We start from the raw sequence: 22,007 nt of genomic DNA, 5'->3' as shown, positions 1-22,007 counted from the left end.
ATTGGATCTTCCAGATAAGGTGCATTTAGACTACAAAGTGTGGATAGTCAGTATGGTGGCCTAACATACACAATGAAGAAAAAAAAAAAACACTCCAAACAACTCCATGAAAAAGTGATTGAAAAACACAAGTCAGAGACAAAAAAAATACCCAAATCACTGAATACCTCTTGAAGTCAAGTTAAATCAACCGTTAGAAGTATGGCAGAGCTGTAAATCTGCACAAAGCAAGCCATCCCCAGAAGCTGATTGACCGTGCAAGACGACAGGTGAAGGAAGATACTAACTCTTAAAGAGTTATAAGCGACAGTGACTGGGATGGGAGAGACTGTGCTGACCATAACCATTGCCTGGGTGCTTCACCAGTCACAAGTTTATGGGAGGGAGGCAAAGAGGAAAAACATACAATATCATGACTAGAGTTTACCAGCAGGCACATGGGTCACTCTGAAGTTAGCTGGATGAAGGCTCTAGACGAAAATTCAGCTTTTTGACCATTAGACTAAATGCCATATTTGAACACTGCACTTTATCAAAAACATCCTCACCATGAAACATCACACTGTTGGGATGGTTCCCTGATTAGGCCATTGGAAGAATGTGAGGGTGGATGTAAAATGAATGCAGCAAAACACAGAAAAATTCTGGAGGAAAATCTGATGTAGTCCGCAAAAAATCTGCTTTGAAGATTGGTTTTCCAGCAAGACATCAACCCCAAGCATAAACACAAAGCTACACAGGAATGGCTTTTAAATCAACAATGTGAATGTCCTGAAGTGGTCGAGTCGGTTCCAGACCTCAATCCAATTCAGAACTTGTGGCTGGACTTGAAAAAAGCTGTTCAATTTTAATCCCTGGAGCTTGAGCATTTTACAAAATAAAATGGGGGGATTGGGTGAAAATGGCTCTGTCCTGATGTGCAAAGATGATAGAGACCTGTGCACACAGACAAGACTGTCATAACTGGTAAAACACAGCTACTAAATGCAGATTTGATGGGGTGAATACTTACATAAGCAACTACAGTATTTGTGTTTGACATTTGTAAAGAATTAAGACCACTTTGTAGAGATCTGTTTTCACTTTAAAAGAAAAAAATGCCAAATTAAATCCACTGTGATTCAATGTTGTGTAACAATAAAGCATGAAATGTCCAATGGGGCTGTTTGTGTAGCATGCACTGTCTACATCTACATGGGTTTCACAACCACAAAATCTAAAAAAAAAAATGTGTAGAATGAATTGGTGACTAACTTGGCCCAGTATGAGAAGGTGTGGGCGAGTGCTGTGATGGGTTGGTACACGACCCAAGACTCTAGCTCCCCATAACTCTGACTTATCCACTTCAGGACCATGGGGTGATAGTACCTATTGTAGCAATATTTGGCACAAGGTAGGGTTCTACCACTCTATCACAACACACATTTGCATTCGTGCACATGGGGTCCAATTTGGAGAGGACACACCAACATGCATTTCTTAGTTATGGGAGGAAGAACCTATACAGACATGGATAGAACATGAAAACTGCATCAGCCAGAGAGTGTCCAGTTGATTGACTCAGAGAAATTGAATATCCATGACCCATTTGTAAACCTACCTTTGAGGAAATATAACTTAATATAGTTAACTAAGAGTGTAAACTATTAGTGCTGCCATCTATTCAAAGGATGTTTCAATGATGGGGTGGCCATTATTTTCATACTACTACATTGCTGTAGCTGAATTACACTGCTTCCAAACATTCCAAAAAAGTCAAGAACTGACTAAAGAAAAAAAAAAAAATCTACTAACCAATGATCCATAAAGAAATTCTTATGCCCTCTCAAAACAGATGAACCAGGGAGAATGTGACACCTACAGGGAGGGCACCTCTGATCAGCAGCACCCCTGGAGTCATCTGAAAAATTGTTCTGGCCCATCTACAGATCATAATTGTTTTACATGCATGTCATCAGCTGTTAAAAAGAAGAGCGACTGAGCAAGCAACATTGTCCGCTCTCTGGCAGGGTTAAATGCAGGGTGTGCAAATCACACTAAATTCCAAGGTAATGGCTATTGTTAGCCAGCCTGTACAGGCTATTGTTTAAACAGATCACAAAGCCTGTGTTCTGCAAGCTCCATTACTCTCTAACTTCCTCCTTTGTTCTTTTGGAGCGCTATACCTCCCGCCATCAACAAAGTTGTTAGTTACCATGGAGACCTGGTCAAGGCTGATTTAGCCACAGGCCTTTAGATACCTTTAGCAGTATCCATCATGAAAACAGTCTGTTGATGGTAACAGGAAAACTTAAAAGACTAGTAATCTAATTAAAAAAATATATAAATGTAATTTTATACAAACCACCTGATAAAGTAAAAACAAAAAATCACTACACTCTAAATAGTCATTTCTGACACCTAGAAACATGCATTTTTTATTTCTAGGGTCTAACACTATGCTCAGTTTTAGAAAACTTTTTAGTGACAATACACATTAGAAAAATTGCCTACTTTAGTTTTGTTGTGCTAGCACAGATTCTATGGCAATTTCCCTTGGTCCTTAATACTTACCTATATCCTAATTCATGTCTTTATGTGGTTGTCATATAGGAATGTAGCTGTTTATGCAGAATGAAACACTTCTTTTTTCAGAGCTCTGAGCACCAATTCATGTCATTTGAAATGGGCTTAATTCCTTGCAAATTGCGGATGCCATCTGCTTGATGTCACTTCCAGTATTGACTGAGCAACTAATGGCAACAATACTGGAGGACCTGCATGAGGGACCAGGGAAACCTAGAGTTTGGAAATATGACATTTTCTAGACACATCCTGTGAGCAGACAAGTGGCTCTAAGAGTATTTGGTATGTGAAAGATGCCCTCTAGAAATGTCCAAAGAAAGGACATAATTATAAATAAATTTCTAGTTAAGTACAGCCTAAAAGACTTTTGTTATAATCCACTATATGAAGCACCTGGCTGATACTATTGTTTCTGTGCACACACCTGGAATTAATTAAATATCCTACTTTTATATTTACAGAGGAAGAAATAAGTATTGAACACATCAGTGTTAATTTCTAATGGGGCTATTCACATGAAATTCTCACCAAATATTGATATTAACTCAAAAATCTAGAAATAAATAATTTGCAACATTAAAGTCCATAAATAAAGGAATGTGTAATAAGGTGGAATGGACACAGGGAAAAAAGTATTGAACACACTAATTTAATACTTAGTGCACAAGCCCTGTTTGTAATGATAGTTTCTAAACACTTTGTATGAAGAAACCAATTGCCTGCAGGGCTCAGGTGTGATTTTGACCAATTCTTCTAAAGTGATTGTTTTTAAATCTTGAAGATTCCAGGGGGCCCTCTTTAAATCTTTAGTTCCTTCCAAAAATGTTCAATTGGATTTAAGTCAGGTAATTGACTGGGCCATTCTAACAACTTGCCTTTTCTCTCTGAAACCAATTTAAAGTTTCCTTTGCTGTATGTTTTGGATTGTGGTCTTGTTCTCCTCCAAACATAGTGTGTAGTATGATAGCCAAAAAAATTCAACTTTGGTCATGTCTAACCAGACTACATTCTCCTAGTATTTCATAGGCTTGTCCAAAGGTTGTGTAGCAAACTTTAAACAAGCATGAAACATCTTTTCTTCAGTAATGGAGTCTTGAGGGGTGCGCGCATATAGAGGCCATGCTGGTGGAGTACATTGTCTTATTGTTTTCTCTAACAATTGCCCCTTCTGCCTCCAAGTCTTTCTGGAGCTCTTTTTGAGTGGACCTTGATTCTTGGGCTACTCTTCTGACTCCCTGGTCAGAAATCCTGAAGTGGCTGGTTGTTGGTGGAGTGATGTTCCTTCCACTGGCAGATAATGGTTCCAATGGTGCTACTGGAAAATTCCAGTTTAAAAATACATCTGCAATTAGTTCCATTGATATGGTTTTCAACAATCGGACTGCAAAGGTCTTGGTAGCGCTCTTTGCTTTTACCCATCATGAGATGTTTCCTGTGTAACACCTTTGTAGCAAAACATATTTTTATGGCCCATCAATATGTAGTAACCCAGCTGAGATCAATTTGCACAGATAGGAGGTGGAATTAACTTTCTAACTCTTACGTATATCAGCTGGTTACTTGCTTTGGTGTTACTTTTTCTTAAGTGTGTTCAATACTTTTTCCCTGTGGCATTCCATTTTATTACACATACCATTACACATATCTTTATTTATGGCCTTTAATGTTGCGAATTCTTGTTGTGGATTTCTTATTGCGATCGATAGATAGATAGATAGATAGATAGATAGATAGATAGATAGATAGATAGATAGATAGATAGATAGATAGATACTTTATTAATCCCAAGGGGAAATTCACATACTCCAGCAGCACCTTACTGATACAAAAAACAGTATTAAAGACTGATAATAATGCAGGTAAAAAACAGACAATATTTTTGTATAATGTTAATGTTTACCCCCCTGGGTGGAATTGAAGAGTCGCATAGTTTGGGGGAGGAACGATCTTCTCAGTCTATCAGTCGAGCAGGACAGTGACAGCAGTCTGTTGCTGAAGCTGCTCTTCTGTCTGGAGATGACACTATTTAGTGGATGCAGTGGATTTTCCATAATTGATAGGAGTCTGCTGAGCGCTCGTCGCTCTGCCACAGATGTCAAACTGTCCAGCTCCATGCCAAGAATAGAGCCTGCCTTCCTCACCAGTTTGTCCAGGTGTGAGGCGTCTTTCTTCTTAATGCTGCCTCCCCAGCACACCACCGCGTAGAAGAGGGCGCTCGCCACAACCGTCTGATAGAACATCTGCAGCATCTTATTGCAGATGTTGAAGGACGCCAGCCTTCTAAGGAAGTATAACCGGCTCTGTCCTTTCTTACACAGAGCATTGGTATTGGCAGTCCAGTCTAATTTATCATCCAGCTGCACTCCCAGGTATTTATAGGTCTGCACCATCTGCACACAGCCACCTCTGATGATCATGGGGTCCAGGAGGGGCCTGGGTCTCCTAAAATCCACCACCAGCTCCTTGGTTTTGCTGGTGTTCAGGTGTAGGTGGTTTGAGTCACACCATTTAACAAACTCATTGATTAGGTCCCTATACTCCTCCTCCTGCCCACTCCTGATGCAGTCCACGATAGCAGTGTCATCAGCGAACTTTTTAATGTGGCAGGACTCAGAGTTGTATTGGAAGTCTGATGTATATAGGCTGAACAGGACCGGAGAAAGTACAGTCCCTTGTGGAGCTCCTGTGTTGTTGATATAACCCTTGCTATATCAATTACATATTTTAAATGTTGTATTCTGACAATATGTATGATGTTAACAGCAAATTACTTACCTTTCCTAAAGCTTTAAGTTATACTTGATTACATTAGGAAAACAAACAGTTTATCTTTGGTACAGACTACTGTCATGTACAAATGTTGCTAACTGTACATTTAATGTTTATTTAAGTGGTACTGGACTTTGGAAAACAAATCTTTCAAATAATGTTACTTCTTTATTGATTTACAGCATTGTCTTGTTATCAATCCATTGTATGAATACCTTATTACATATGGGACATTATAAAAAAGGGAGAAAAGTATACGCAAATTCTATTCATCATGCAAAAATAGGGTTTTTCATCACAACCAACCAAGTCGTGCTAGCAGATAGTCTCAAAAAATGTGGCAGTGGTAAGAAGAACAAATACAGACATAAACACAAAGTGATTTTCCCCACATTCCTTTAATTTAAGGCTGCAGCTTCACTACACAAAGACAAAATTTAAACATCCTTATAATGTACAATGAAAATAAAATTTACAGTCGAGAGATCAACTCTCTTACAAGAAGTATACAGAGGTTTTCGATAGAAACGGCATTTCAATACTTAGGCAGGGCTGAGCCCGCAACACTGTAGCCGCATAACAAAGCACTCTTATAGACCGAAATAGAACTCCTCTTTTGTAATTATATATATATATATATATATATATATATATATATATATATATATATATATATATATATATATTTATATATATATATTTATATATTTTTTTACTTATAATAAAACATTACAGACTTTCTTTTCTGCAAACCTCAAAATAAACCTTTGGTAGCTGGCATTTCAGAAGATGAACATGTAAACTATAAAAAAGCATCACCCTGTCAGAAGTCACGCCCCACTCCCACCCCTCCATTAGTTTATTATAATGGTGAAGACTGCAGCTCTGTATATAGCTGATGGATTGTTAAATGAATGCTGAGATGTCGGACTGGTGCAAAAGCTTCATTTCTTAACAGATGAGGGTTGCTGTAGTTTTCATTTTTATACAAGCATCGGCCCTTTTGCCATATTTCTGTTTGAATACAAATACAAAAGCAACAAGCTTCTAAAGTTTACAATTTTCAAAACCAAAACTTCCAAACCATGAGAAACTGCTTCAATGTATTCCAAGAATGGCAAAATGTATTCCGCTGATTATAAATGGCAATAAGGCCCATTCACATTTCAGAAAAAGCAAATTTGGGTTCATTTATCTTAAATGTCAAACTCAGCCATCCCTCAAACCCTGCATTCCCAAGTAATGAAACTTATCAGCCAAAAACTGCTACAAGTACTAGGCTGGCAAAGCCAAGATCAAACCTCCAATAAAACCGTGAACAGGGGGAAAAAATAAACAATGACTGCAAAGCGAAAGGAATGCCTTAAAATGAACAGACCACAAATTTGATCCCCTATATCACTCTATAAGAAATGGAATTCAAGGAAAACTTGAACTGATGGGGGAAAATAAATCTGGACAAATATCTGAAAAGCTGATTATTTTTTTTTGTGAAAACTTGTTAAAATAAATAACATTCCTTATTAGGTGAATTGGAAAGGTCATCTACTTTTGTTCCAACAACAGTAAAGTAAAAATGGAGGTAAATCAGCTTTTCTCTAAATTCTCAGTCAATGTTAAATAATTGCAACTAATCCCACTTTAAATACTTTCTACTCATTCTTACTGAGGTACCTCCAAGGCAAAATTATCTCCTAACTTGTTCTGAGCTGTGTATCACATCTGTGCACTTCCTGCTAGTCTGAGCGGGATTATTCTTCTCCCTGTTACTCAGCAATGTGCAATATTTTATTTGGACACAAGGAAATGCTGTTTCTAACAGGGCATCTACATGGTAGAAATCCCAGAATAGAAATGATCTCTTGCTTGATCCAGAAAACCTTGATTTTGAACTCAATCAGTATACTTAAGTACATGCAGGAATTTGATCAAAGACTGGAAACTTCTCAAAATATGCCTATTTCTACATAACTGTTTTGTGCCGCATTTAACCTGAGAATAAATATCAAGACAACCTTCACCAGAAAACGTTGCTCTAATATGCTGTTGCCCAGACCAGCTGGGCTTCCAAAAGATTGGTCTAAAGGCTTTAATTAGGCAGTTTGTTTTCTTGTATCTAGCATTTCTATTCCAGAATAAGACAAAAAATAAAATAAACACAAAACCTGAAGGTCTATCTTAGTATCCTCATGCAAACCAATGTTCAAATGTAAGTGAAATTTTCAAAAGCAATGTGAGGAACGTTTTAGTGCAATAACCCCAAGTCAAATTTCTGCAAGTTGGCTGGCCATTCCCCCTCCTGAGTTATTAAATTATGAATTTACATAGAACAAAGGTTAAAAAGTCAACACTTCCCATTTCTCCTTAAAGGGTCAATTACCTGCTGGTGACAAAAATGCCGAAACTTTAAAAGAAATTGTATACTTTTAATTCCACATTTGAATAAGAGGATAAATTTATGTGGGGAAAATATGTAACAGAGGACAAGTGTATCAGGGTAAGCACGTTTTTTGGTCACTGGTGTACGGTACACTATATTGCTAGAAACTGTGCTTTGGAGCTCTTAGCAGAATTTGTGCATTTGCTACTAAAAGGTGAGTTGATTGGTCAAGCCTATTGAGAACAGCCACCTTTGATAGAAGGCATGAACATTGTTACTCTATGAATTTCTCATGTTTCAATAAACTGCAAATTATTCAGACTTGTGTTTTATCTTCTAGATATCATCAAACCAGTAGTAAAGGGAGATAGCCAAAATCTGTTCTGCAAACTAAAGATAAAATATTTTCACTAAGTCACAGGCTCCTTGATTGTAAAATATAAGATAATGGATAGTCTATAACCCACTTCTTTGGTTTCTGTACACAAACTCTTCTTCACTACAAAAAGAGCACAGCTCCAATGCTAATTAATCCGACAAATGAGTTTAAAACTAGATGAGGACCATTTGGAAATGAACATCTGTGGATTTCTGGGAAAGTGGTGACAATGTCTAGGACACAGAGTAACCTACAGAATACAAGCCATGACTACAAGCAGAAAGGAGAGATTAATAAATGTAATAAGACTATTACAGTCAGATAAACAACCAATGAATGACAAAGTGTGTATAACAAGAAAAAGGATAGCACAAAGATGAGATAAGTACAGTGCAGCTTGGTGAAAAGTTCACTTTGTTGTAAGGCTGAATCCCTTCTATTACATCCCTTTTCCCAAGACCTCTTAAGCACCTACCCTCTATGTGGTGGTAGTGATTAGAACTTTGAAAGGCCACCAAAACCACAACTCTCAGAAGGGAGTATATATTATAATATAAAAAGATAGGATGACCAAGCCTTCATCAAAAAACGCAAAGTAAAAATTAACTGGGGAAGGACTGCAGTGAGGTGGCGATATGTAGCTGTCAATTATATCGATTGTCATAAACATTCCTCTTCCTGTCACAAATCAGAATCAAGTTCATAAAGCCATATAACTTTCAAGCACTGTATGGAGTTAAAAGCCATAATGTGGGCTTCCACATCAGACTACCTACTCGTTTCCTACTAGCATATTTTGTTTTGTTCAGTTTCATGTTCTCCAGGATCTTTCTCATTATTATTTTGTAATAAAAGTATTCTAGAGGCAAGCGACTCAACAATTAGAGGATACCAGTGCTACAGAGTTGAATACAAAAAAAATGGCACTAAGAGGAAAAGAACAAAAATTATAAATTTAAATTCAGCACATAAAGAAATAAACTAATATGTACAAATGTTCCTACAACTAAAGTTATTTCGAGTAAGACAATGGTCTATCTAGTAAGCAAGTTTTTTCTTTGCAATAATATAAACATAGAATTTTACACTGGAAATCAGGTAATTATTTTACTTTGACATTTCACAGCAAATTGCTTTATATTGCCAGAAAAAAAAAATTAAATATCAGACTAAAAGAAAAACCTCTCCCCACTGTGTTTCGTAGTTTTCATTTCAGCTTTTATAAAGTAATCACAGCTGAGAACGAGAAAAAAAATGAAAATCTTCTAAATCAAAACAGCATGTGTTTAATGTGCGTCTTTCAGTTAAACTCACATCTACTCAGTTAGCCTGGGTTCCAAGGTTGATCAGTGGTGCTGAGCGGTCATTAGTGATTGTTTTCCTTAGCCGAACACCACGACGGATCATGGTCAGCATATCACCACTACCTGCTGGTTCTTCCTGGCCCATCAAAGACTGTGTGGGAAAGGACTGTGTGTGGCTTGCCTCTAATAACTCAAAGCACCTGTTCTCACTGATGCTAGTTGTAGTTGGAGACCTCACTGGTAAGTGGCGCTGTGGTGGCAGATAGGAAGATAGTCGACTACCACTAAACAGCTGGTCAGTACTCCCGTGCATCTGGCTGGGTATAAAAGAGCAATATGGGGTGCTGATGGCACTTAGACTCTGAGTTGATGTGCACAAGTTCTGCTTAGCGTGCACAAGCTCTACCTGCCCCACTGGCGTGCCAACATACTCTTCACTGCCAGTACGCCCAGCACCAATAACATTCTTTTCAGTTCCAGAAAAATGTGATGACTTTATGGGCACCTGTGGGGTGGAAATTGGGATTGGTACACCCCCACTGATTGTGCCACGTCGGAAGGTGGGCTTGGTTGAAGGCTTGCGGCGAATAGTTGCAACATGGGAAGGGCATACAAAAGGTTCGGGATCAGCAAGAAGACTGACAGTAGAGGCTGGTCGCTTAGCTTGGAACATTTTGCGGTAGTTGAGGCTGATATCACTGTTACGTGGGATGGTAGATGACTTGTCAAAATCAGAATGATCTGGTACTTCTTCCACCCCATGTAGGGAGATGTAGTCATAATCTGCAACTGTTAAAAAAGAGTGTATTACAGTGAACTTGCAACAAGAGTAGTATATCACTAAGCCTTAACATTTCAAATAATTCACAATAGTAGAGCAATAACTACATAATTCATTAACCAATCCTTTAAGTACTGAGACATTTTTAATTTCACTGACAATAGTCCAAAGCACACATAAAAATAATTTCACTGAGAAAAAAAAAAAAAAAAAAAACTTGAACGGAAACAAGTTTCAAAATTTCAGCCAGCTTCTACTTGTTTTAGGTTTTCTTATTTATGGAATCAATCTATTCAGAATTAATGAAACATAACTCACTCTAGATTAATCCAATTTAATCCAGCAAGAGCTAGCACCTACCCTGAAAGCATGGAAAATTTGAGCCCCCCAATAACCTTACAGGTTTGATCAGAAATGAAAGAGAAAACTGATGCAGATATAAGAATATTTAAGCTCTCAGAAGAATTATGCTGTATAAAATTTGCTCATAATAGATTATCATTACTTTGTATTTTTATTTTCAAGATAGGTAAGCAGTGATCATGTTAGTAATTCAACACATTTCCTTAAGAAATAACAGATTTGCTTCTTTGAAGTTTAATTTCTGTGGCATTGTATACAAATTCTGGGAAAAAATTTCCCAACTCAATGTGAAGGAACAATGTTTAGGCAAGCTCAGGCATAATGTGCATTTGGCCAGACCCTTAATAGTGTGTTACTGTTGTTGATTTTGTCCTACATTAAATATTAAGTTTGTTTCTCATTTTGGTACTTGGTTCATTTAAGACCTACTGTTCATAAGTGACACATTTTGACCAGATTTTCAAACTATGCAACTAACTTCACCTTTTGCATATTTCTGCACTCAAAGCGCATGCTGGGTAAGCTTGACCTGAGTCGAGCAATGCAGTGAAAATGCCAAGGTCTGAGCAACTAAGCCAGTGTCATGATGTAATACAGCATGTTAAGCTTGGGATTTCAATCATAGACTCAAAGTACTACTAAGGACTACTATAAGAAGGAAGTGGATCAGCAATGTGGCAAACAACATAAGACTATGTCTTTCTCCTAGGATTCCAGAGACCTCAGAAAGTGGAGGAACAGAATTAATGTTTGTGAGAGGCCGAAGCCAAAAACAAATATCAGTAAAAGCCACATTTTGAAGCACCTGAAAACACACTATGGAATCATCACTAACTGAATATAAAAGAATATGATAGAATGGAACAGAAGTAAAAAAAATTTCACAATTGGACTCTTAATTGGTAAGACTGAAAGCATATAGACTACTGCCTCCAAAAAAACAGCAATATTATCATTAAATTTTCAATTAATAAAAACAAAAAGCCTATCAGAATTGCTAAAAACAAAATTTAAGCTATTTATATCACTAACTAAATGAGCAACAAGTTCACTCAATGTGACAAAAACAAGCACACCTCAAAGACAAAGGCAAATTAGAGACATACCATGAAGAGATGAATCTTTCTTTAGAGCTGTTAAGATAAAATATTTAAAAAATAAATATATACATCTGTTAGCATAAAATGATTCACTACTGCTTACATTATGAAGTTTACTGCATAATCAGGATGTAGCAAGACTAATAAACAGCAGACTTGTGAAATGACATCTGCAAAGGTACACATTAGTTGGGACTCACCATGAGAAGGGATTGTGTCCTCTGAACATGAAGGCGTTGTCGTTTGAGTACTATACCCACTGGAACAATGAAGGGAGTCGCGGCTGCAGCGTGACACCTCTGAATTGAGACCTTGTCCCAAAGCAAGAGCTAGGTGTTCTCTGGCCGTTGGCGGCTGTAGGTGAGATGGAAAAATGGTTAACTTATTTTAACTAAAGGTAGTGCATACTTTAAACAGCTGTATTCTTTAATATGTGATTTAAAAAGTGATGATATGATCTTCTCATAACCATAGAGACAGTCAGTGACTGAGTTTTGAAAAGCAGAAGGCAGCGTGACCCAATCCATGATCCTCTCTCCCTTTCTTTTTATATGAAGCTTCAGAATTTGAAACAAGCAAAGGTAAAAGTCTAGGGTATGTCAGGTAGACTTTACAATACAAAATGAGAATTTGTTCGCAGTAGAAAAATACAAATAAAGAACATTTCTTTCACAGTACAAGAAATAATGCCAGAAGACATTAAATGTTATTCATTATCATTATCAGAACATACACCGATGGTTCTTACAGATAAGGTTATAGACAGAGTTCATTATGTCTCCTACAGCCAGTAGAATCAAAATTGGGAAATAAAAGGTCTTAAATCTACTGCTTTTAAACTTTGGGAAATCTAAAAATGCAAATCTTGATAGCAACAATTGCAACTTTGGAAACAGAGGATGGCTACAGTCCGACAGTGCTGAGTCTGCCTTCTTTCTAACAGGTGTGATTCTGCAGTACAGTAAAATGTTAAAAGTAATGTGATTACCTAGTACGATTACTTTTTAAAGTAATGCGCAACCTAACGTAACACTTTATCTAACTGAAGTAAATAATACCTGTTTTACTGTTATTACAGCAGCACTGGGTGTAAGACAAGAAGTACACATACCAGGTCCTCTGCTGGGCTCAACTGCACAGCCACACAGAAAAGAGTGTGCTGTGTGAAATTTGCCTATAAAGTAAGCGTCAGATTTACTAAACATACTTATAAAACACAAGAGAATTATCACTGGTGTCATGCTTATTCTCAGATGCACGGTGGCCGATGGATAAAGTTTTAACTCTTTTTGTGTGCAGTTTGATGATACTGGAGCATTTTGACAAGAGAACATCAATAAAATGACTTGTTAATGTAAATGTGTATTCTAAACTAAACCAGGTTTCTGACTTAACTGGGTTATTCACCTTAATCAGGTTGTGTGTGTGCATGCAATGTACTTAATGACAAAGACCAATTTTATGATATATGCCGGCCCTTGTGTGAAATATGCCAGTTAGTTATATACGAAATAAACAAAAGAAAAGACAATGAACAAACTAGTTTAGAAAAGACATTCGCATATTACCCCTTTTGTGTTCAACTAGTTAATAAATCCAGAGTCGAAACAGAAATTGCCAAGTAGCTTTCCAACTTAAATACCATCAGTCTGGATGGCATCAAAAGAAAAAAAAAAAAAAAATCCATGGTAAAAAAAAAAAAAAAACAAAAAAACAGTTGTAACCTTTCACATGTAGCAATGACCTTCGCTGCTCTATAGGTAACATTAGTAAAGGTCCAAACAGATTTAGGTTTATGTTTACCAACTCCTTCTTAATCAATTTCTCAAAGTAGGTCAGTATGCAAGACGTTAAAGGCAGCTGGTATAGCACTGAACTGTTTACAGAGACTGGGCATAAATTCTAAATCCAAAAACAGCTTGAACATACAGTCAAATATTGGCCATGGCCAGAGATGCTTTGTGCAGTACCAATGTAGACACCTGTTTATTCTGTCTGATCCTGTCTTTGCATTTATTTTAAATTGTTGTAGAATCTTTCTTACGTCAACATGATCAACGAAAAACTTTTAGCTCCAGCTTTCAGTCTAATATTCTGCTCCACAATCCATAAAGTAACTTTAATTCCCTAAATTGGTGTGACAGTTGAAAATCATACTTCCCACCAATTATAATTGATTAGTCTTTATACTATGGAAATCGATCTTTATCACATCTTCTATAATGAACATGGATGTCCGTTTGCAGGTTCAGTTCTACATCCCTGATGGAACATCTTGTTTCTATTTAGCAGTTCCTTTACATTTTTAGTAATCCAGAGGTGGTAATTAAGCTATACCTTTACTGGTCCTCCAAATAAAATATGCAATATAAATTAATAACTATTTTAAATACAGAGAAGACAAACTATTTGTATACAGTTCAATATCTAGAAGATTTGACAGAAATTTACTGCTTTGTACCCTTTTCAATCAACAAGTACTAAACGGATGTACAGTACAGCAAATGGATAGGTGCAATAAAAGTGTTTAAACTTGCTATCCCAAAAATGCATAACAACAAAACCTTAAACATACAAAGCTCAATCAAAAACTCTGTATTTGGAATTGATATACCTACATGGTGCTAGTTTAGTTGGAAATTTGGAATAAACAAAATAGACAACATTTGTACTTTCACAAAAGCCTCAGGTAAAAAAAAAAAAAAAAACAATACATAACTAAAACTAGTTATGGCCTGAGGTCCCCTACAAAGAAGGGAATCTGATTGTCAAAAAGCCATGTTTTATATCCAGCCATTGTGAGATGGCTGAAAGACTGCCAAACCACCAGTGCCATCTAGTGGCCAATATTAAAACCATCTTAAGCAACAAAATTAAAACTATATTGACATCATTTTTACCATCACTGCTTATTACTCGGTTGATGCCTTTATCCAAGGCGATCTGCGAAATTCAAGATACAAGTGGTTAAATTTCTTTTTGTTTTTCCATTGGGAGCACAGGCATGTGAATTGATTGGCTTATGGTCACACAGTGTTAATAGTGTAACTGAAAACCACCACCTCAAGGTTTGAAGTATGAAATAAAAACTTACAAGAATAGTGTGTGCTTGGTGTGTGAGTGTGTTTGTGTGTGTCCTGCGGTGGGTTGACACCCTGCCCAGGATTGGTTCCTGCCTTGTGCCCTGTGTTGGCTGGGATTGGCTTCAGCAGACCCCCGTGACCCTGTGTTCGGATTCAGCGGGTTGGAAAACGGATGGATGGATGGAAGATAAACCTATAGATGAATCTCATCTGAGAAATGCAACTATTCAATTACAACTGTCCTCAAAAAAGACAAATGGGAATTTTTTACCACCACTTACATATATGCATGCATCCTTGAAACATTTTGCCCACTATGTCCAATTCAAGCCCTCAGGGCCCAGATCCTATAAAGACAGCATCTGCTGTAAGGTACAAGCCAACTCTGGACAAGGCACCAGTCCATCACAGGGTAAACTCATGCAAAAATGCCTACTTGCTCACACACAACCTTGGTGGAGTGGTCAAATAAACCAACAAATATCTTTGGGAAGTGGGAAGAAAATCATCAGAAATAACAGAGGCAAGGACTGAGATTAAAACCCAGTTCTCTGGAGCTGTAAGGCAGTAACTTTACAGTGACCAAAACACTGGCAAATTATATCAAATAGGCATTTTTAACATCCAGGGCAACTCAATCAAGTGATTCGAATGCTTTATGAAAATCAACAAAGTTTGCAAAGAAACTCCGCCAACATTCATGTTTGTGCTCCATGAGAACCATCAGTGCCAGGATGCGGTCATTGGTGGACTTTTTAGGCGTAAAACCAGACATCTCCAGTCAATTAGGGTTAGGGTCCAGCCTCATTCTCCTAGTAGGTGGTAGCCTGCTGGACCCAAACTGGATCTTCAGAGTAGCAACAACAAGTCTGTAGTCAGAATTCAGAAACTGGGCACTTCTGTAGACATTGTAGTTCTGTAGAAGCCTCCAGGGTCTGCCTACGAGGATGTGATCCATCTCCATCAAAGTACCACCTGTATTGAAGAACCAAGTCCAACGATGTGGCTCAGGTAGCTGGAACCACAATGAAGTGATCCACACTGCCAGACCTTTGGCAAAGTCAAGGAACATGGAGACACTTTCACCAGACCCATGGGGGCCAACACAATCCTCATAGCCAGCCCTGTCAGTGCCAGTAGTCATAGTGCAGTCACCCATGACAAGAGGAGTGTCACCTTGCAGGCACCCATCAACCACCGAGCGAAGTTGCGAATAAAATGTCTCCTTCATCAAGACATCACTCACCACGATCGGAGCATACATTGAGACAACACACAAGGCACCCACATAGTGCCTTAATCAGAGTCTCATAATATGGTTGTTGAAAGGATTGACATCAGAAGGAACCGATCTGCCACAGCAATAGCTACTCCTTGAGTATGACAGCCATTAGAGTGAACAGAGCAATAAATGGTATATTCATCTACAGAGATCTGGCCAGTCCCAGGTCTGCGAGTTAATGAAGCATCTCTGACAGCAGAGGAAGATGACCTTCATACAAAAGAGACAAAGCATTCCACATGTCTACCCGGATAGGCTGCCTCAAACTGGGACTCAAGTGCAGCTGTGCAGCGGGTGATGCTTCAGCAGCAGACCAGTTCTGATCAACACACCTGACCCCATTGGCTCTCCAAAGGTTTTGACTCTTCCACTGATGAGGATTCTGAGGGCTCTCTCCCATCCCCTTCATAATGACAGCAGCCTTCCTATGGGTGACTGCAGGAGAACTACTCCCACGAATAGCAGAAAGGAGTCCTGTCTGCTGTTTTGGAGCTGCATGAAGTTTTTTTTACGGTGGCTGAAGTGCCAATCCTGCCACCAACCCCAAAAATTTCCCTGCAAGTTGGAGGACCACTTACAGGGCATATCCAGTAGGATAAAAATATCAATTTTCTGATTAATCATTATTTTTCTTTTAAAATGATTTGATTTCAACTCTTAAAGTCTCAAGATTGATATTGTGCATCTCTATCCTGCTCAATTAATACTGTACTGTAGATTTTTGCTTATCTTCATTTTTTGGTGTCTAGTCCAGTATATGTTGCTAATGTCCCTGTTAATGTTTTCCACAGAAAAAGCACTTCATCTAATTGACACTTAAATCAGATGTGTGGACTTACTATGGATTTAAATGTTGTGTCAGTAAAGAACAACTGGATAAAAGCAAAGCCATATGTAAGCTGTGCAACTCAGAAGTACTGTTGTAACACAACAAATCTGAGAAATCATTTATCCCGACATCACCCACAAACGTAATCTCGATCAATATCTAAACGAGTAAATCTTAAGCAATCTACACTGGAGGCACTGTTTAGCTTTAAGCTTCCATTCAATCTGCCTTGTGTCCAACAGCAAGCAGACAGTTGTTGCAATTTTCAAAACAGCCTGCGATACCAAATTGAGTGTGTGCACATGAATTAGTTCCACAAGCTGTACTGCATGGATCACATTAGCAGCGTTATTAGTCATGTTGGCCAGTTATTTTTCTTTTATGTTCCATTCACCCAACGCTGCTGTCAACAAGCATCAACTCTAGATCCACATTTAAAATGCTTCCTTTTTGTCTACAGTAGTATTTCAGCAGTGACATTAAGTTTATTGGATTAACAGAAAGTATGTAATATGCATCATAACAAAATTAGACAGGTGCATAAATTTGGGCACCCGAACAGAGATATTACAGCAATACTTAGTTGAGCCTCCTTTTGCAAATATAACAGCCTCTAGACACCTCTTATAGCCTTTGACGAGTGTCTGGATTCTGGATGGAGGTATTTTTGACCATTCTTCCATACAAAATCTCTCCAGTTCAGTTAAATTTGATGGCTGTTGAGCATGGACAGCCTGCTTCAAATCATCCCATAAATTTTCGATGACATTCAAGTCAGGGGACTGTGACGGCCATTCCAGAACATTGTACATCTCCCTCTGCATGAATACCTTTGTAGATTTCGAACTGTGTTTTGGGTCATTGTCTTGTTGGAATACCCAACCCCTGCGTAACTTCAACTTTTGTGACTGAGGCTTGAACATTATACTTAACACTAGAATTACCAGAGCCTACGAAAAAACTCATAGATCCGTCCCACCTTAAATCGCTTCACACTTCTCCATCAGCGTCTTTTGTCCTGTAAATGTGTCGATAAGCAGCAAACACCAATCAGCCTGCTATCACATCCCCCACCGGTGCAGTTTTCTCAGCTCAAATCTGTTTACCTGCGTGTCAGTAGCTTGGAGTTGTATAGAGTGAGAAGTCAAGCAAAATGACTCCTTTTATAAATACTATATCGTTATTTGGAACACATGCATTTCATGTGTGTTCCGTGTCTACGAAGATCTATGTAAACACATCGTTGAAACAGAAACGTATTTCATGTTTTAGTAATAATTGACAAAATGTAGACATGAAGTATATAATGTGTGAAACCTGAATTCCAAATATCAAAGAAACACTTTCACAACAGGCACAAATATAACAGAATAAATGAGCTTTTATTCAAAAATATAACTGCAAAAAAAACAACCCGCGTTTACCTGCGACATTGACACGCAATTGGAATGAGAGATTCGGCGGCGCAACGGTATCAGCTGCTGACTTGTAATCAAAGCTTTGCGGGTTCGATCCTGGTCGAGTCTGTTTTGAGAATTGAGCTGCTTGTGTTCTTACTATTTTAGAATAAAGACATACATTTGATTCCAGTCTGTAACAGCCGGTGTAATTTATGATACTTGTAAAGGTTAGCTTTGTTTTTTTCTATTCTGTTATTCTCTCAGCCGCGTTCACGTTCCCAACTCCCCCCCCACCACATTTGACGCTGCCGTTTTCACATAGACGCGCTATAACAGAGGTATACTCAACTCATGCCAACGACTGTACATCGGATCAAGAATGCACTTTTGCCATCGCTGCACTATGTATATGTACATGGGAAGCTCTGCACTACGCTGTAGATCTGGCTCTTACATACAAAGGACGGTGCATGTGCCCAAAACATTAACATTTATATGTTACTTACATAAAAGCCAGATCCGATGTAGAACCGTCATCATGTAAGTAAATAACTCAAGGTAAATAACATTCGATTTACCTATTTACCATTATTTATTTACTTATGTCTTACAGCGTAAAGTCTCGAGTGCAGAGCTTCCCATGTACATATACAAAGTACAGCGATGGCAAAAGTACATTCTTGATCCGATGTAGAACCCTCGTCATGTAAGTATATAACTCAAGGTAAATAGGTAAATAACATTAGCTCCGGCTTTTATGTAAGTAACATATAAATGTTAATGTTTTAGGAACATGCACCGTCCTTTGTATGTAAGAGCCAGATCTACCGCATAAAGTCACAAGTGAACTGCAGAGCTTCCTCTGTTTGATCGTCAAATGCATGCTCACAAATTACATGTGTAATGTCACGAAAAATACCTTCTGACACTTTAGTACGCGAGCAATGGTACAAGAATGCAGTTAGACTTTTTTTGGGCACATACACCACGCTAGTGTTTAGATCTGGAAGGTGTAGCGTTGGCGAAATAAATAACATGCAAGCTATAGCGCGTCTTTATGTGATCCAGATAAATAACATTTGAGCTATAGTGAGCTGTAGCGCGACTTTGTGATCCAAATAAAAACATTTGAGCTGTAGCGTGTCTTTATGTGATCCAAATAAAAACAGTTGAGCTATAGCGAGTCTTTATGTGATCCAAATACTGTAAACAACACTTGAGCTATAGCGAGCTACAGCGCGTCTTTACATGATCCAAATAAAAACACTTGAGCTATAGCGCATCTTTATGTGATCCAAATAAATGACATTTGAGCTACAGCGCGTCTATGTGAAAACAGCAGTGTCAGATATTAGGGTAGAATCGTGAACGCAACAGAGAATGAAACTGAATTAAAAAAAAAGAAACAAAGCAAAGCTAACCTTTACAAGTATCACACATTTACACCGGCTGTTACAGACTGACTGAGCGCATTTGTTCTGTTATATTTGTACCTGTTGTGAAAGTGTTTCTTGGATATTTGGACTTTAGGCTTCACACATTATAAACTTCATGTCTACATTTTGTCAATTACGTTTCTGTTTTAACGATGTGTTTACATAGATCATTGTAGACACGGAACACACACAAAATGCATGTGTTCCAAATAACGATATAGTATTTATAAAAGGTGTCATTTTGCTTGACTTCTCACTCTGTACAACTCCAAGCAACTGACACGCAGGTAAACAGATTTGAGCTGAGAAAACTGTGCAGTGGTGGGGGATGTGATAGTAGACTGCTTGCTGCTTATCAACTAATTTACAGGACAAAAGACGCTGATGGAGAATTGTGAAGAGATTTAATGTGGGACGGATCTACAAGTTTTTTCGTAGGCTCTTGTAATTCTAGTGTTAAGAATTTGTTGATATTGGGTTGAATTCATCAGACCCTGGACTAGCCACACAGATGGAACCTCCACCAAATTTGACAGTAGGTAGCAGATGTTTTTCTTGTAATGCGGTGTTCTTCTTCCGCCATGCAAAGCGCTTTTTGTTATGACCAAATAACTCAATTTTTGTCTCATCAGTCCAAAGCACTTTGTTCCAAAATGAATCAGGCTTGTCTAAATGAGCGTGTTTGAGGCGTGAGTGCAGAAAGGGCTTCTTTCTTATCACCCTGCCACACAGATGTTCTTTGTGCAAATTGAGCTGAATTGTAGAATGATGTACAGATACACCATCTACAGCAAGATGTTCTTGCGGGTCTTTGGAGGTGATCTGTGGGTTTTCTGTAACCATTCTCACAATCCTGCGCATATGTCGCTGCTGTATTTTTCATGGCCTGCCAGACCTCGGTTTAACAGCAACTGTGACCTTCCATTTCCTGATTACATTCATTACAGTTGAAACTGACAATTTAAACCTCTGAGACAGCTTTTTGTAGCCTTCCCCTAAACCATGATACTGAACAATCTTTGTTTTCAGATCTTTTGAGAGTTGCTTTGAGGACCCCATGCTGTCACTCTTCAGAGGAGAGTCAAAGGGAAGCACAACTTGCAACTGACCACCTTAAATACCATTTCTCATGATCGGACACACCTGTCTATGAGGTTCAAGGCTTAACGAGCTAATCCAACCAATTTGGTGTTGCAAGTACAGTGGAACCTCGGGTCACGACCGTAATTCGTTCCAAACCTCTGGTCACAACCCGATTTGGTCGTGACCCGAAGTAATTTCCCCCATAGGATTGTATGTAAATACAATTAATCCGTTCTGGACCATACAAACTGTATGAAAATACATTTTTATTTATAAAGATTTTTAAGCACAAAAATAGTTAATCATGCCATAGAATGCACAGTGTAATAGTTAACTAAATGTAAAAACATTGAATAACACTGAGAAAACCTTGAACAGAGAAAACTAACATTGCAAGAGTGCACGCTATAGCCTTACGAACCGCTCGCTGTAAACACTTTTTTTTTTCTCATGAGTTTTAAGCACAGGGAAAAAAATGAACATTTGAAAAATCCGTAATTTATACAAAAACTAACTTTGCATGAGTCGAGTTCTGGCATGAAGGAAGTGAGGAGGAACTGGGTGGAGAGGAGATTACAGTTTTGAGGTAAAGTCTGTGACAATGCGGGTTCGCTGCATGCTCCCATCTCGCTTTCGGGAGCCCTTAAACCTGTCACTGTCGGTAATGTTACTGATGAGCACGACAGTGAGGCACTACTGTACAATGGAGCAAGGGGATGGTGCAAAAAGTGCCAAGTGCTTTTATTAAAATCAACAAAACAACAATCAAAAACTAAGTCCAAATTAAATAAAGTACAGTGCTTTCAGAATCCTTCAATAAATAAATAATCCCATAAAAACAGAAGTGAAGTGGAGGTTAAAATCCAATAGAAAAAAGTCTTCATTAAATACAACAAGGTTAAAACAATGCTGGAAGCAGTCTCTTTAAAAATAAGCCCGGTGCATTCTTTAACTGGTGACCCCTGCTGCCTTCTCGGCCTTACGCAGCCAGCTGTCCTTCTTCTGGTCACTCCAGCTCCTTGATCGCTCAGCTGGAGTGACTGCTTCCTTATGCCCCACCGAGTGTCAGTCAAACACCCCTGCTTGGGCTCACTGTCCAATTGCCTGCCTCGCACTGGTTCTTTCCACACTGCTTCCTGCTTACTTCCTCACTCCGCAACCTTCGTCTTTCTTTTCTTTTTCCTCCCTTTAGCCGCCTCGCACTTCTATTTATGAAGAGGACGTGGCAGCTGTAGCACGGCGATTATTTATTT

At 38.3% G+C, this 22,007-nt stretch overlaps 1 protein-coding gene across 2 annotated transcripts in view; it reads right to left on the bottom strand.

Annotated features, from left to right (window-relative positions):
* Positions 1-8,166: 8,166 nt before the first annotated feature.
* mtss1 (MTSS I-BAR domain containing 1) overlaps positions 8,167-22,007 on the bottom strand; it is a 227,409-nt gene continuing 213,568 nt past the window's right edge. The window contains exons 12-14 of one of the 2 annotated variants that reach the window (XM_028811889.2): positions 11,842-11,995; positions 11,648-11,674; positions 8,167-10,186 (exon numbers count right to left, since the gene is read on the bottom strand). In XM_028811889.2, the coding sequence (XP_028667722.1) occupies positions 9,414-10,186; positions 11,648-11,674; positions 11,842-11,995 (954 nt within the window). In that variant the 3' untranslated portion in view covers positions 8,167-9,413. The remainder of the gene's footprint in view (positions 10,187-11,647; positions 11,675-11,841; positions 11,996-22,007) is intronic. The other variant, XM_051932832.1, reaches the window with a different exon arrangement.

Source organism: Erpetoichthys calabaricus, chromosome 10, assembly GCF_900747795.2.
Source record: "Erpetoichthys calabaricus chromosome 10, fErpCal1.3, whole genome shotgun sequence".
Lineage (NCBI taxonomy): Eukaryota > Metazoa > Chordata > Cladistia > Polypteriformes > Polypteridae > Erpetoichthys > Erpetoichthys calabaricus.
The sequence above is the reverse complement of the archived record's forward strand: the minus strand, read 5'-3'. Positions and strand labels throughout refer to the sequence as shown.